This window comes from Peromyscus eremicus, chromosome 15, assembly GCF_949786415.1.
Source record: "Peromyscus eremicus chromosome 15, PerEre_H2_v1, whole genome shotgun sequence".
Classification (NCBI taxonomy): domain Eukaryota; kingdom Metazoa; phylum Chordata; class Mammalia; order Rodentia; family Cricetidae; genus Peromyscus; species Peromyscus eremicus.
The window spans coordinates 29,299,389-29,312,151 of NC_081431.1; the positions used below are offsets into that span (position 1 = coordinate 29,299,389).

At 40.7% G+C, this 12,763-nt stretch overlaps 1 protein-coding gene across 3 annotated transcripts in view; it reads left to right on the plus strand.

Annotated features, from left to right (window-relative positions):
- The window catches only part of Dcaf6 (DDB1 and CUL4 associated factor 6), a 116,569-nt gene that overhangs the window by 45,794 nt on the left and 58,012 nt on the right, over nt 1–12,763 (plus strand). For all 3 annotated transcript variants that reach the window (XM_059280544.1, XM_059280545.1, XM_059280546.1), the window contains exons 9-11: nt 1,263–1,356; nt 2,921–3,040; nt 4,849–5,106. In XM_059280544.1, the coding sequence (XP_059136527.1) occupies nt 1,263–1,356; nt 2,921–3,040; nt 4,849–5,106 (472 nt within the window). The remainder of the gene's footprint in view (nt 1–1,262; nt 1,357–2,920; nt 3,041–4,848; nt 5,107–12,763) is intronic.

The following is a 12,763-nucleotide window of genomic DNA, read 5'->3' on the forward strand; positions in this document are numbered from 1 at the left end:
CTGTGGGCATGTCTATGGAGGCATTTGCTTGATTAATGATTTATGTGTGAAGGCCCAACCCACTGTGGCTGCTGCCCCTTGTAGACAGGTGGTCCTGGGTTACATAAGAAAGCAGGCCGAACCATGGAGAGCAAAGCAGAAAGTCGCATTCCTCCATGAGCTCTGCTTCAGTTCTCGCTTTAGTTCCTGTTCTGACCTCCCTTCATGACGGACTGTAAGCTGTAAGGTGAAATCAACTCCTTCCTCTCCAAGTTGTTATCACAGCAATAGAAAGCTAACTAGAGTGTTTATTATCTTGGCAAGAATGGTATCAGTGGAAAGATAAAAAAGCAAAACAACCAGCAGCAAAAATGGAAACACTGACCGTATTGGATTGAGAGAGGAATGGCAGAGTAAATGTTGACATGCTTCATGCTTTAGAGTAAACTGTAAGAAAAGGGACTGTAGCTAGGGAGAAGCATATGAGCTCTTAGGAAACTGTGAGTTTCTTGGCATCAATAGAACTTTCAGTATGTTAGAGAACCAGGTGAGAAGACACGAGTACAGGAAAAGAAGACGCAGGGTGCTTGAGGGTTGAAGCAAGGCAATAAAAAGCAATAGGTGAACACTTGGGCTTAAAGAGAAGGAATGATACATTCTTTGAGAATGATTAGGAGGTAGGGAGTTTCGAGTAGAAATAAATTTGTAAAATTCTGCTAAGAAAATTGGTGTCGTTTCTGTAGGGCTTTATTTTTAAAATAAATAAATAAAGCCATACTTTGTGTATTGTAGAACAAATTTTTGGGAAAATCACTTTTTCAGGTAGGTCAGTGAGACACATATATTCAGTGGCTAGTCATGTCTAATTGTGATCCTCTTGCCTCACCTGGGATTACAGGCTGGCACCACTAAACCCAGCTTACATGTACACAGTCTCAAAGTTGTATTTGTATTTGTGCTTTTTAGGTTGAGGATAGTAAGTACAGACTGTAGCACCAGTGGATATTTATTATCATGAGCTCTGTAAAAGACTGATACACCATATAGCAGTATTTCATGTATTGATCTAGCATTTCATTTCCATACTTAAAGATAGTAGGGTGTTGGAAATGCTCCATTAAAGTGTACTGTAAGAATTGTGGACTGGGGATTAATTCAGAGGTATAGTACTTAGCTCAGCTGCACAAGGCCCTGGATTCAATCCCCAATCACCAGAATAGAAGTTGGAAGCAAATCTGTTCTTTAGACTCACATAGACTCTGCTTATGTTTATTACCTTGTAGTTACGACAGCCTCCGGTTAAACGCTTGAGACTTCGTGGTGATTGGTCAGATACTGGTCCCAGAGCAAGGCCAGAGAGTGAACGAGAACGAGATGGTAACTATACTTTGGCCAGCTTTTTTGTGACACGTGCTATTTAAAGATTTATTTATCTTGTCTGTGTGAGTGTTTTTCCTCCTTGTGCTGGTGGAGAGCAGAAGAAGGCATCAGATGCCCTGGCACTGGAGTTACAGATGGTTGTGAGCCACCTGGGAACTGAGCCTGGGTCCTTTTCAAGAGCAGCAAGTACTCTTAACCTCTGAGCCATCTCTCCAGCCCCTTATTTCCACTGTTTTCTATTGTAAATGATGCTACAATGAAATCTTAGTAAGAATATTTTTGTAAAGCTGTCCAAATACATCACAGGGTAAATTCCTAGAAGTGCAATGGCTGAGTCACTGGATAAGTATATTTTACTTTTATATACATATATGCTTACACACATATATGTATACATACATATATAAAATTTATATATAAATATATTTCATTTGATGAATCTATAGCCAAAATCTTACTCTAATTATTATTAAAACTTTTATAATCAAAACAGTTTCCTAAGTATAGTATCCTTGGCTCTATTTTTATAATATTCTTAAATATAAAGTTAAAGTATGTAAAGAGGCTTACATGCCTGTAATCCCAGAACTTGGAAGGCTGTGACAGAAGGATTATTATAAATTCAAGCCAGGGCTACATAGTAAATTCCAGACCAGCCTGGACTACAGAGTCAGGAGACCCTGTCTCCAAAAAACAAACCATATCAAAGACATGATTGGATAATTATTACATCTTTATCTGACCTCATACTCTTTGTTTGCTTTGACTTTTGAACCTGGGCCTTACTGTGTAGCCCTGACTGTCTTTATACTTGCTGTGTGTTCCAGGCTGGTCTCCAGGTCACAACAGTCTTCCTGCTTCAGCCTCCTGATTGTTGGGTTTTCATACTTCCATTTTAAAATGCCCTGAATATCCACAGCACTGTAAGAACATAAACTGCTCCTACTATTCCCTATGATGTAACAAAATAAAATGCCCTTAAAGGAGAAAACCAAACACATGTTTATTTGAACAAAGAAAAGGAGTTAAGTTGAAAAGACAAAATACATTCTCTGTCAGCTAGTCGCAAATACCTGTGGCCATATAACCCCAAAAGGACCTGATCTTATTAAATACCTAGAACTTATAGTAACTAATAAGAATTCTGTTTTAGGGAAATTGAGGTAAAATCCCAAGGTTATTTCATGTCTGTCCTTGATAATAATGTTGTAGTGAGAAAGCAAGCCTTTTCTTCAGTTTATTCCACTTAGAATTCATGAGTCCTCCTATGGGGCACTCTTATAACTATTAATAAACAGTGGTGGGATAGGGGGAACACGGCATAGATGAGGATGAGAATCCACACTATTGGAGAGCCTACTGTACACATACATGGATAGTCATTCATTCAATTATTATAAAATATGATAAAGACTCTAATAGGTTCTTATGCATTCACATAAGTTACTTAGATGATATGATATTTTAATTTCTAGCATTTTAAAGACCTTCAAATCTAAGGTTTTTGTATTAAAGATCCTGACTTTTGCCAAACTTACTGATAAAATTTATGCTGTAATAGGAGAGCAAAGTCCCAACGTGTCGCTGATGCAGAGAATGTCTGATATGTTATCAAGGTGGTTTGAAGAAGCAAGTGAAGTTGCCCAAAGCAATAGAGGAAGGGGAAGACCTCGGCCCAGAGGTAATTTGTCTTGCTAGTTAAAGTCCCTCTCTTTCTTCCCTTCTTCCCTCCCCTTCCCTTCCCCCTCCCTTCTCCTCTCTCCCCTTCCCCTCCCATCTCCTCCTCTCCTCTTCCCTTCCTTCACTTTGTTTTTGAAAACAGGGTTTCTCTGTGTAGCCCTGGCTGTTCTGGAACTCACTCTGCAGACCATGCCCACTAGAAGATAGTTTTGGTTTATCTCATTTATCTAAACTGAACTGTGTTTCATAACCAAAGTAGTCATAGGTCTCTTCTGATTCCACTAGCCCTAACTCTTTAACTTATCTCAAAACAAAGAAAACAAAAGTAAGATTTTCAATTTTAAGTCCCTTTCCAATGCACTTTGAAAATGGACGTCTACAAAAACTCTAAAGATAAGCACATGCATATAATTTTAAAAATTGATTATTTAAAAAAATTGATATCTAGTTGGGTGGTGGTGGCTGCGGCGGCGCGTGCCTTTAATCCCAGCACTCGGGAGGCAGAGGCAGGCAGATCTCTGTGTTTGAGGCCAGCCTGGTCTACAGAGCGAGATCCAGAACAGGCACTACAACACAGAGAAACCTTGTCTCTAGAAAACAAAACAAAACAAAACAAAACAAAAAATTGATATCTGTTTGGTGTGTGTATGTGTGTACATATATGTATGTGTGTGCATGTGGAGGTAAGAAAACAACTTGGGGAAGTCAGTTTTCAAACTTAGTCAGACTTGGCAGCAAGTATCCTTACCTGCTTAACCATCATACTGGCCCAAGAGTGATTATTTTAACAAGAATGTGTCATTGATTCTTATTTCTCGTGACTAGACTGTTTGATCAAGTGGACCAACCCCCCAGTGGCTATTATTAGTACACTGAATGTCTTAGTTGGGGTTTCTATTCTGTGATGAACAAAAAGAAAGTTGAAGAGGAAAGTATTTACTTGGCTACACTTCCACATCGCTTTCATCATCGAAGGAAGTCAGGGCAGGAACCTGGAGGCAGGAGCTGATGCAGAGGCTGTGGAGGAGAGCTGCTTACTGACTTGCTTCCCATGGCTTGCTCAGCCTGCTTTCTTATGGAACCCAGGACCAGGGATGGCACCACCCACCATGAACTGGGCCTTCTTCCATCAATCAGTGATTAAGAAAATGCCTTAAAGCTGGATCTTCTTTTTTTTTTTTTCCCCTGAAGACAGGGTTTCTCTGTGTAGCTTTGCGCCTTTCCTAGAACTCACTTTGTAGCCCAGGCTGGCCTCGAACTCATAGAGATCCTCCTGGCTCTGCCTCCTGAGTGCTGGGATTAAAGGCATGTGCCACCACCACCTGGCTAAAGCTGGATCTTATGTGGCATTTTCTCAGCTGAAGTTCCCTTCTTTCAGATAACTCTAGTTTGTGTCAAGTTGACATAAGACTAGCCAGCACATTAAAATTTTATTTATATATATATAACTTATTGTATATTTATTTATTATACACACACATATATTGTGTGTGTGTTTTCAGAACATGTTCCTGTAGGTTTGTTTTTGTGTTTGTTTTGCATTTAAAATTTGAGCTTGAGGCTAGAGAGATGGCTCAAGAACAATTTAGAGATGGTTAAGAGCACTTACTGCTTTTGGAGAAGACTTGAGTTCAATTCCCAAAACATAGCTGCTCACAACTGTCAGCAACTCCAGTTCTGGAGATTCAGTATCCTCTTTTGGCCTCTGCAGGCACATGCATGGATGTGACCAAAACACTCAGACATGCACAATAAAAATAATTAGATCTTTAAAAACTTGAGTTTGCATTAACATGTGCTTTTTTTAAGGTGGAACAAATCAGTCAGATGTTTCAACTCTTCCTACGGTTCCATCAAATCCTAATTTGGAAGTGGGTGAAACTGCAATGGATGTAGATGCCCCTGCTGAGCCACTTCAACCTTCTACATCCTCTCCAGTGTCAGTTCCGGCTCAGGCAGCAGCATCTGCCATAGAAAGCCCTCATTCTGCTTCTCTGCTGCCTTCTCCAGACAGTGAACAGAGGCAGTCTGTTGAGGCGTCTGGACACCATGCACATCAGCAGTCTGGTGAGGATGTTATTCTTCAAGTAAGCTGTTAATGTGCTGATCTCAGTTAATGAACACCTTATGGTCTGTTGTGAAAGATTCTAAATCACAGTAACTTCTTGCTGGAATAAATGGTCAGAGTTATTCTTAGTATGCAAACAGTAACTTAAACACAAACTTCAAGTGTGTCTAATTTGCATGAATTTTTACAAATAATGAATCTTTATTTTGCATAAGATAGTTTTTCTAAGGTAACTAGGCATTATTTTGATATAGTTTAATAAACTGGAAGATTATTTTATAGACCGTTATTGGTGAAAATAATGTTCTAGATTTACTTGGTTCTATGTCTGTATTAAAATGACAGTGAAAATATATCTTCATTATTATTATTATTATTCCCATTGTATTTATATTTTTAATTTTTCCTCAGATTATGAAATACTTTGAATATGTTCAGAATAGTGAATCTGCAATGGGCCCTTCTCAACAGCATAGTGTGCTTTACTAGGAGAATTATTTCACTATTATATATATGAAAAGGAATTCTCTTACCAAATCTTTGTCTTTACTTGATGCTAGTAAAAAAAAAATCAGTTCCTAAATTCTGTTAGCATATTTTTCTCTCAATACAGTAACTTCTCATGTTTTTTTCCTCCCAACTATGGAATATACTACTATTTGCAATAATTTCAGTAAATACATATATATATATATATATACACACACATATATATAGTCTACTTGAAATTTTTACTGTACTTTTAAATATAGTAAAAATAATGTATTTGTTTATTATTTTAAGTTCTTTTAAGGAAGCCGTTTACTTGACAGACAACAGAAATATTAGCAAGGAATACAGCTAGGAATACAGCTAGCACCTAAACTAGGACCTCTGACAGTTTCCTAACAGCTTCGCCTCCAAGCTGTCCTGGATGCCAGATCCCAGATGATGGGTGTTTTAAATTAAGTGCAGTTTTGTCACTATATCTCATTTTTGGTAATTAATATTCACTTTCTATGGGAATAGAATGCAGGGTCAACTGCATAACTATTAACACTATGAATAGTTTATAAAAACATAAGCTAAAGCTGAGCTAGAAAGTCAGCTTTTCTGCATTTCACATGGCATTTCAGCTTGAGGGAAAATAAAATATTCTGAATTGCTTGAGAAACAGAGTTAGAAGTAGACTAAAACTAGTATAATTAGTAAAGATAAGAAAAATTTTAAAAGTACTAATTTTTATTTTATGTGTGTGAATGTTTTGCCTGTGCATAGGCATGTGGATTGTGTTTGTGTCTGAAGAGGCCAGCAGATGGCATCAGGATCCCTGGAACTGGAGTTAAATCAGTTGTGAGCCACCATGTAGGTGCTGGGAACTGAGTCGAGGTCCTCTGTAAGAGGAATAATGCTCATGATGGCTGAGCCATCTCTGCAGCCTCAAGATAAGGATTTTTTTTTTTTTTTTTGGTTTTTTGAGACAGGGTTTCTCTGTGTAGCTTTGCGCCTTTCCTGGAACTCACTTGGTAGCCCAGGCTGGCCTCGAACTCATAGAGATCCGCCTGCCTCTGCCTCTCCAGTGCTGGGATTAAAGGTGTGTGCCACCACCGCCCGGCAAGGATTTTTAAAGTAGTAGTGTGGTTGCAAATATTCTGAGAGATTTTAAGCAATCATAAATTATCAGGAAACTTAGCAAAAGGACTCTCTAGCCCAGTTTTAAGTCCTACTGAGTCTTAAATAGTCCCAATTATTTCTTTTCTTTTTTTTTTTTTTTCATTCGCCATGGCTGAATGCCGAATGCCGTTTATTGAAAGAGGGAGGAAACCTTAAATACTGGCTTACAGCACAATGGCGGATCCGGGAGGGCAGAAGTTCGCTACATTCTTGTATCTAAGTTCCCCAATTATTTCTTAAACACATTTATGAGTTAAATATTTTGGAGCTTTAAAAAAATGTTTTTCATAGTTATTTTATGCATTTTCATACCACAGTTTAAACTACTGAGCTCCTTTTGGTGTTTAATATACTAAGCACTAAAGAATAGTTTTATGATGACCATATGATCATTATTTGAATACTATTTAGTACCTTTGTCCATAAACATTTCAAAGATAGTAAGGACATGTTTTGAATTAGTAGATTGAGACTTTTGCTTAACTTTTATAAGCTATGATTAGAGTATTTTCCTGTTTTCTAAATTGTACCACTTCTGAGGAAAATGATTTGGTGTGAGATGTAGATTATGCCTATAATTATTTCAATAGTAGCCCTTTCGTTATCTTAGCATCCATCATGTCTGCAGCAAGGACCTAATGTTTTGTTTTTGTTTTTCCTGATCCATTTGTACTTACCAACGCCTATACAAATCCAGGTGCCTTAATAGACACTGGGGATTGGTCACTGTGAGAATGTAATGTGGGAATGTCAGCTTGGAGCCCAGCTTCTGTCAGTGCCTCTGTAGAGCTAGACAAAGTGGAGGTGGCCACTTCTCTGTCCTCGTCTTGCTGTGGACACCGCTTTATGTAAATGTTTGTGCTTTTCCTTCATATCACATGTCTTTCCTTTGTCATTTTTACTAGGTGACTACAGGGACAGTGAGAAGGAAAACTAGCCCAGTGCTTTGGGGTCCTTCTCATGGTCTACATCTGAATCTCTCAGTGATGATGATGAAACTCACACCATAAATGTTAGTGAACACTTGTCAGAGCAGTCTGTCTTTCCATGCTTTTGGTGTCCAGCTGTAAGAATGTTTTCTTACCCCTCCTTGGCTTTTAAAATTTTAGTATTCTGGTTTACCTTCTCTACTCCATAAGCTGCGACCTTGCAGAACTCCTTCACAGTGCAGAACAAAGCACTCATTTTCTTGACCATTTCAGCTTTCTAACGTTGTCTAGAAGAAATGTATCTTCTCCTATCACACCTGGCTGGAGCAGTTCAACCCATACCTTCCCAGATTCCCAGGGACTACACTCCTGTTCCCCTGCCTTCCCAGATTCCCAGGAACTACACTCCTGTTCCCCTGCCTTCCCAGATTCCTAGGGACTACACTCCTGTTCCCTGCCTTCCCAGATTCCCAGGAACTACACTCCTGTTCCCCTGCCTTCCCAGATTCCCAGGGACTACACTCCTGTTCCCTGCCTTCCCAGATTCCCAGGGACTACACTCCTGTTCCCCTGCCTTCCCAGATTCCCAGGAACTACACTCCTGTTCCCCTGCCTTCCCAGATTCCCAGGGACTACACTCCTGTTCCCCTGCCTTCCCAGATTCCCAGGGACTACACTCCTGTTCCCCTGCCTTCCCAGATTCCTAGGGACTACACTCCTGTTCCCTGCCTTCCCAGATTCCCAGGGACTACACTCCTGTTCCCTGCCTTCCCAGATTCCCAGGGACTACACTCCTGTTCCCCTGCCTTCCCAGATTCCCAGGGACTACACTCCTGTTCCATGCCTTCCCAGATTCCCAGGGACTACACTCCTGTTCCCTGCCTTCCCAGATTCCCAGGGACTACACTCCTGTTCCCTGCCTTCCCAGATTCCCAGGGACTACACTCCTGTTCCATGCCTTCCCAGATTCCCAGGGACTACACTCCTGTTCCCTGCCTTCCCAGATTCCCAGGGACTACACTCCTGTTCCCTGCCTTCCCAGATTCCCAGGGACTACACTTCTGTTCCCCTGCCTTCCCAGATTCCTGAAGGCTTCACCTTTTTTTCCCTGCCTCATTATTGCCTTTTCTGCTGCATTTTTCCTTTTAGCCTCAAACATTGTTATCTCTTTCCTAAAAACAAGCATCTCTTGATCATCCTACATTTCTGCAAATAAGGCTGCTCTATTGCTCCACTTCCACATTTTTCTGCAACTCCATTTTTACCCCTCATTTATTCATGAACCAACTGAAATTTGCTTTTCAGCCTCCTTTTCCTGTGGAAATTTTTGTCAATGTCACCAGTGAGCTCTTTCTTGCCAATCGTGAGACTATGTCTCTGTTAGTACCTTAGTAGATTTTTTTTGACTCAGTTGCATTTAACATAGTCTTTCTCTTCTTGCCTTTCTTGACATTCATTCCATACTTGCCTGCTTGCTCTTATTATCCATCGTGGCTAAGTTTCTCATAACCATTGCTAGTTTTTTTGTTTTATCTACATTTGATTGAAGATTGTGGTTGAACCTCTTAGGATGACCCTCCCGTCTTTTCTATGTAAACTTTGCCCATCTGTGATTCACTTCTAATGTATGACTCCCAAAGGTACATTTAAGTCTTGTCTTACAACGTAGGTTTCAGATTATTTTGCCTATTTATTATATGGGGCTCCTTTTTGGTTGTTTTCAGTGATTTTAATTTAATAATATGTCCAAAATACAACTTAATTCAGCCTCCTGTCCTTCCCATCTCTTTTTTTTTTTTAATTTAAGATTTTCTATTTTTATTTAAAAATTCTACATTATGGTATGCCTTTTTTTTTAAAAATTTTTATTTTGTAATACAATTAAGTTCTACATACAGGCACAGATTCCCTTGTTCTCCCCCCTCCCGCCCCCCCTCACCTTCCCCCCAGCCCGCCCCCCATTCCAATCTCCTCCAGGGCAAAGCCTTCCCCACAGACTGAGATCAACCTGGTGGACTCAGTCCAGGTAGGTCCAGTCCCCTCCTCCCAGGCCGAGCCAAGCGACCCTGCATAGGCCCCAGGTTTCAAACAGCCGACTCATGCAATGAGCACAGGACCCAGTGCCACTGCCTGGATGCCTCCCAAACAGATCAGGCCAATCAACTGTCTCACCCACTCAGAGGGTCTGATCCAGTTGGTGACCCCTCAGCCATTGGTTCATATTTCATGTGTTTCCGTTTGTTTGGCTATTTGTCTCTGTGCTTTATCCGACCTTGGTCTCAACAATTCTCTCTCATATAAGCCCTCCTCATTCTCGCTAATTGGACTCCCAGAGATCCACCTGGGGCCTAGTCATGGATCTCTGCATCCAGATCCCTCAGTAGTTGGATGAGGTTTCTAGCACGACAATTAGGGTGTTTGGCCATCCCATCACCAGAGTAGGTCAGTTCGGACTGTCTCTCGACCATTGCCAGCAGTCTGTTGTGGGGGTATCTTTGTGGATTTCTGTGGGCCTCTCTAGCACTTTGTTTCTTCCTATTCTCATGTGGTCTTCATTTACCATGGTCTCCTATTCCTTGTTCTCCCTCTCTGTTGTTGATCCAGCTGGGATCTCCCACTCACCCAAGCTCTCTTTCCCTCGACCCTCGCCCTTCACTACCCCCACTCATGTCCAGGCTGTTCATGTAGATCTCATTCCATTTCTCTGTCATTGGGCGATCCCTGTGTCTTTCTTGGGGTCCTGTTTTCCAGGTAGCCTGCCTGGTGATGTAGTCCTTTCCTTTTAAACATTTCAAAAATTTTAATTACATTTGCGCTGTGCTCTCTGTCTCTCTGTCTCTCTGTCTCTCTGTCTCTCTGTCTCTCTCTCTCTGTGTGTGTGTGTGTGTGTGTGTGTGTGTGTGTGTGTGTGTGTAGGTCAGAGGACAACTTTCATCAGAGATTGTCAGACTTGGTAGAACTTACCTCCTGAGCCATCTCACTGGCCCTTACTTTAGTCCTTTTATGCTTTACTTTTATTTGCTTATTTTAATAACCTATGAGTTATCTTGTATTCTTTGGTTTTCTTTATGTCTCCTATTCAATTCATCAACAAGTCCTATTGCTGCTATATCTTGTAACTAGAGTTTTCCTGCCTGACCCACCTCAGGACAAATCTCTGTCACCCGCCAGTCCCACAGCCATTCAGATCCAACCAAGTAAACACAGAGACTTATATTGGTTACAAACTGTATGGCCGTGGCAGGTTTCTTGCTAACTGTTCTTACAGCTTAAATTAATTCATTTCTATTAATCTATACCTTGCCACATGGCTCGTGGCTTACCGGCATCTTCACATGCGGCTTGTCATGGTGGCGGCTGGCAGTGTCTCCCCCACCCAGCTTCCTGTTCTCTCCATTCTCCTCTCTGTTAGTCCCGCCTATACTTCCTGCCTGGCCACTGGCCAATCAGTGATTTATTTATTGACCAATCAGCAACACATTTGACATACAGACCATCCCACAGCAGTATCTGAATTATATTCCACTTCTTTCCAATTCACTGTCATTCCTTATCTCTTAGTTGATGTCCGTGCATCTGTTCATGTTCTCCTCCATAAAGTTATTCTCCAGGAAGAGGACACAATAAGCATTTAAATCATTTAATCAGTTTGGCTGTGGATAGTGCTCTGTGAAAGCTTTGTATTTAGAGATAGAGCCGAGAAAGAAAATACTTGAAAGTCTTCCTGTGGACCTCTGAGAACCGGCATGGACTGGCCTTGTACACTCTAGCTTCTTCTCACTGTCTTTTTATCCATAGGTCATCATCAGGTTCTGGCTGTACTGACTTCCTCTCAGTTCCTCTGCTGTGCCGAACTCTCTTTTGCCTCCTTCTTTGTCTTTAAGTTCTTATTGTTCTTTTTAGTAGGAAGGTTTCCTTCAGTTTAAATACTTCCCCAGAGAGTGGTCCCATGATTATCTTAGAGTCCCCCCTTTTTTTCCTACTTGTCTAAAATGTTACATTTTTTTAATAGAACCTTGTTTATTTTACAAATGTACCTATTAAACTTTATGATTTCTTTTCACTTTGATTGATTTGTTTATGACTTTTTATTAGCCTGTGATCTCAAAGATGGGCATTCATTACCTGATGAGTCTGTAATAAGAATGTCTGTCTTCCCTCAACAATAGTCTGTTTCTAAATATGCAGTAAGAATATTATAAGACATCCAGTTAAATTTTAGTCTTTAGAATTCTAGCCCCAGTTCATGAACTGTTTTGTGGGGAAGGAGGCCCTCCTATCTGAGAATCTGGAGTGCTGAGGTCACATATGTACCCCACTATCCCTGGCCATTAACTTTTTTTTTTGAGACAGGATTTCTCTGTGTAGTTTTGGAGCCTTTCCTGGAACTCACTTTGTAGCCCAGGCTGGCCTTGAACTCACAGAGATCCACCTGGCTCTGCCTCCCAGTGCTGGGATTAAAGGCGTGCGCCACCACTGCCCAGCTGGCCATTAACTTTTGATATGTCTGATAAGATGTTCTCTTTCTGAGGAGTCTTTTGAGTTAGCATCTCATGTCCCAGCTAGCTTTGAACTCTGGATCCTCCTGCCTTTGCTCCCAAGTGCTGAAATGAAAGCCATGCACCACTACACCCAACAAGCTCTCCATAGTTAACAGCATGTAGGAGACATGCAGTGTTTAGATTTCCAGTCCGTCATTTGGGGTCCATGTTTTGCTCTACAATTATAGGCTAAATAATTTTTTGACTTGTTATAAAAATATTTTAAGATAGCCTACAGAAATATGTCTCTAAAATCTTGTTGTAAATCTAAATGAATAGATTGGACAGTTAGAACCTGGCAGGAGAAGAGTGAAGTGAGGCCCAAGTGAAGCAGAGATACAAAGTAGAGGATGAGGACAGGCCTCTCGAGCATACTGAAACGGGCTCTGGGTTTTGGAGCAGAATTAGGAAAATATGGAAGCTCAAATAGAGTGTTAAGTCAGTGGTGGACTTTTCCTTATGTTGTTGCTTCTTCATCCCTTGTATTCTTGAATTTTATTTTAATTGCTACATCAGACTACTTGAAACCATTT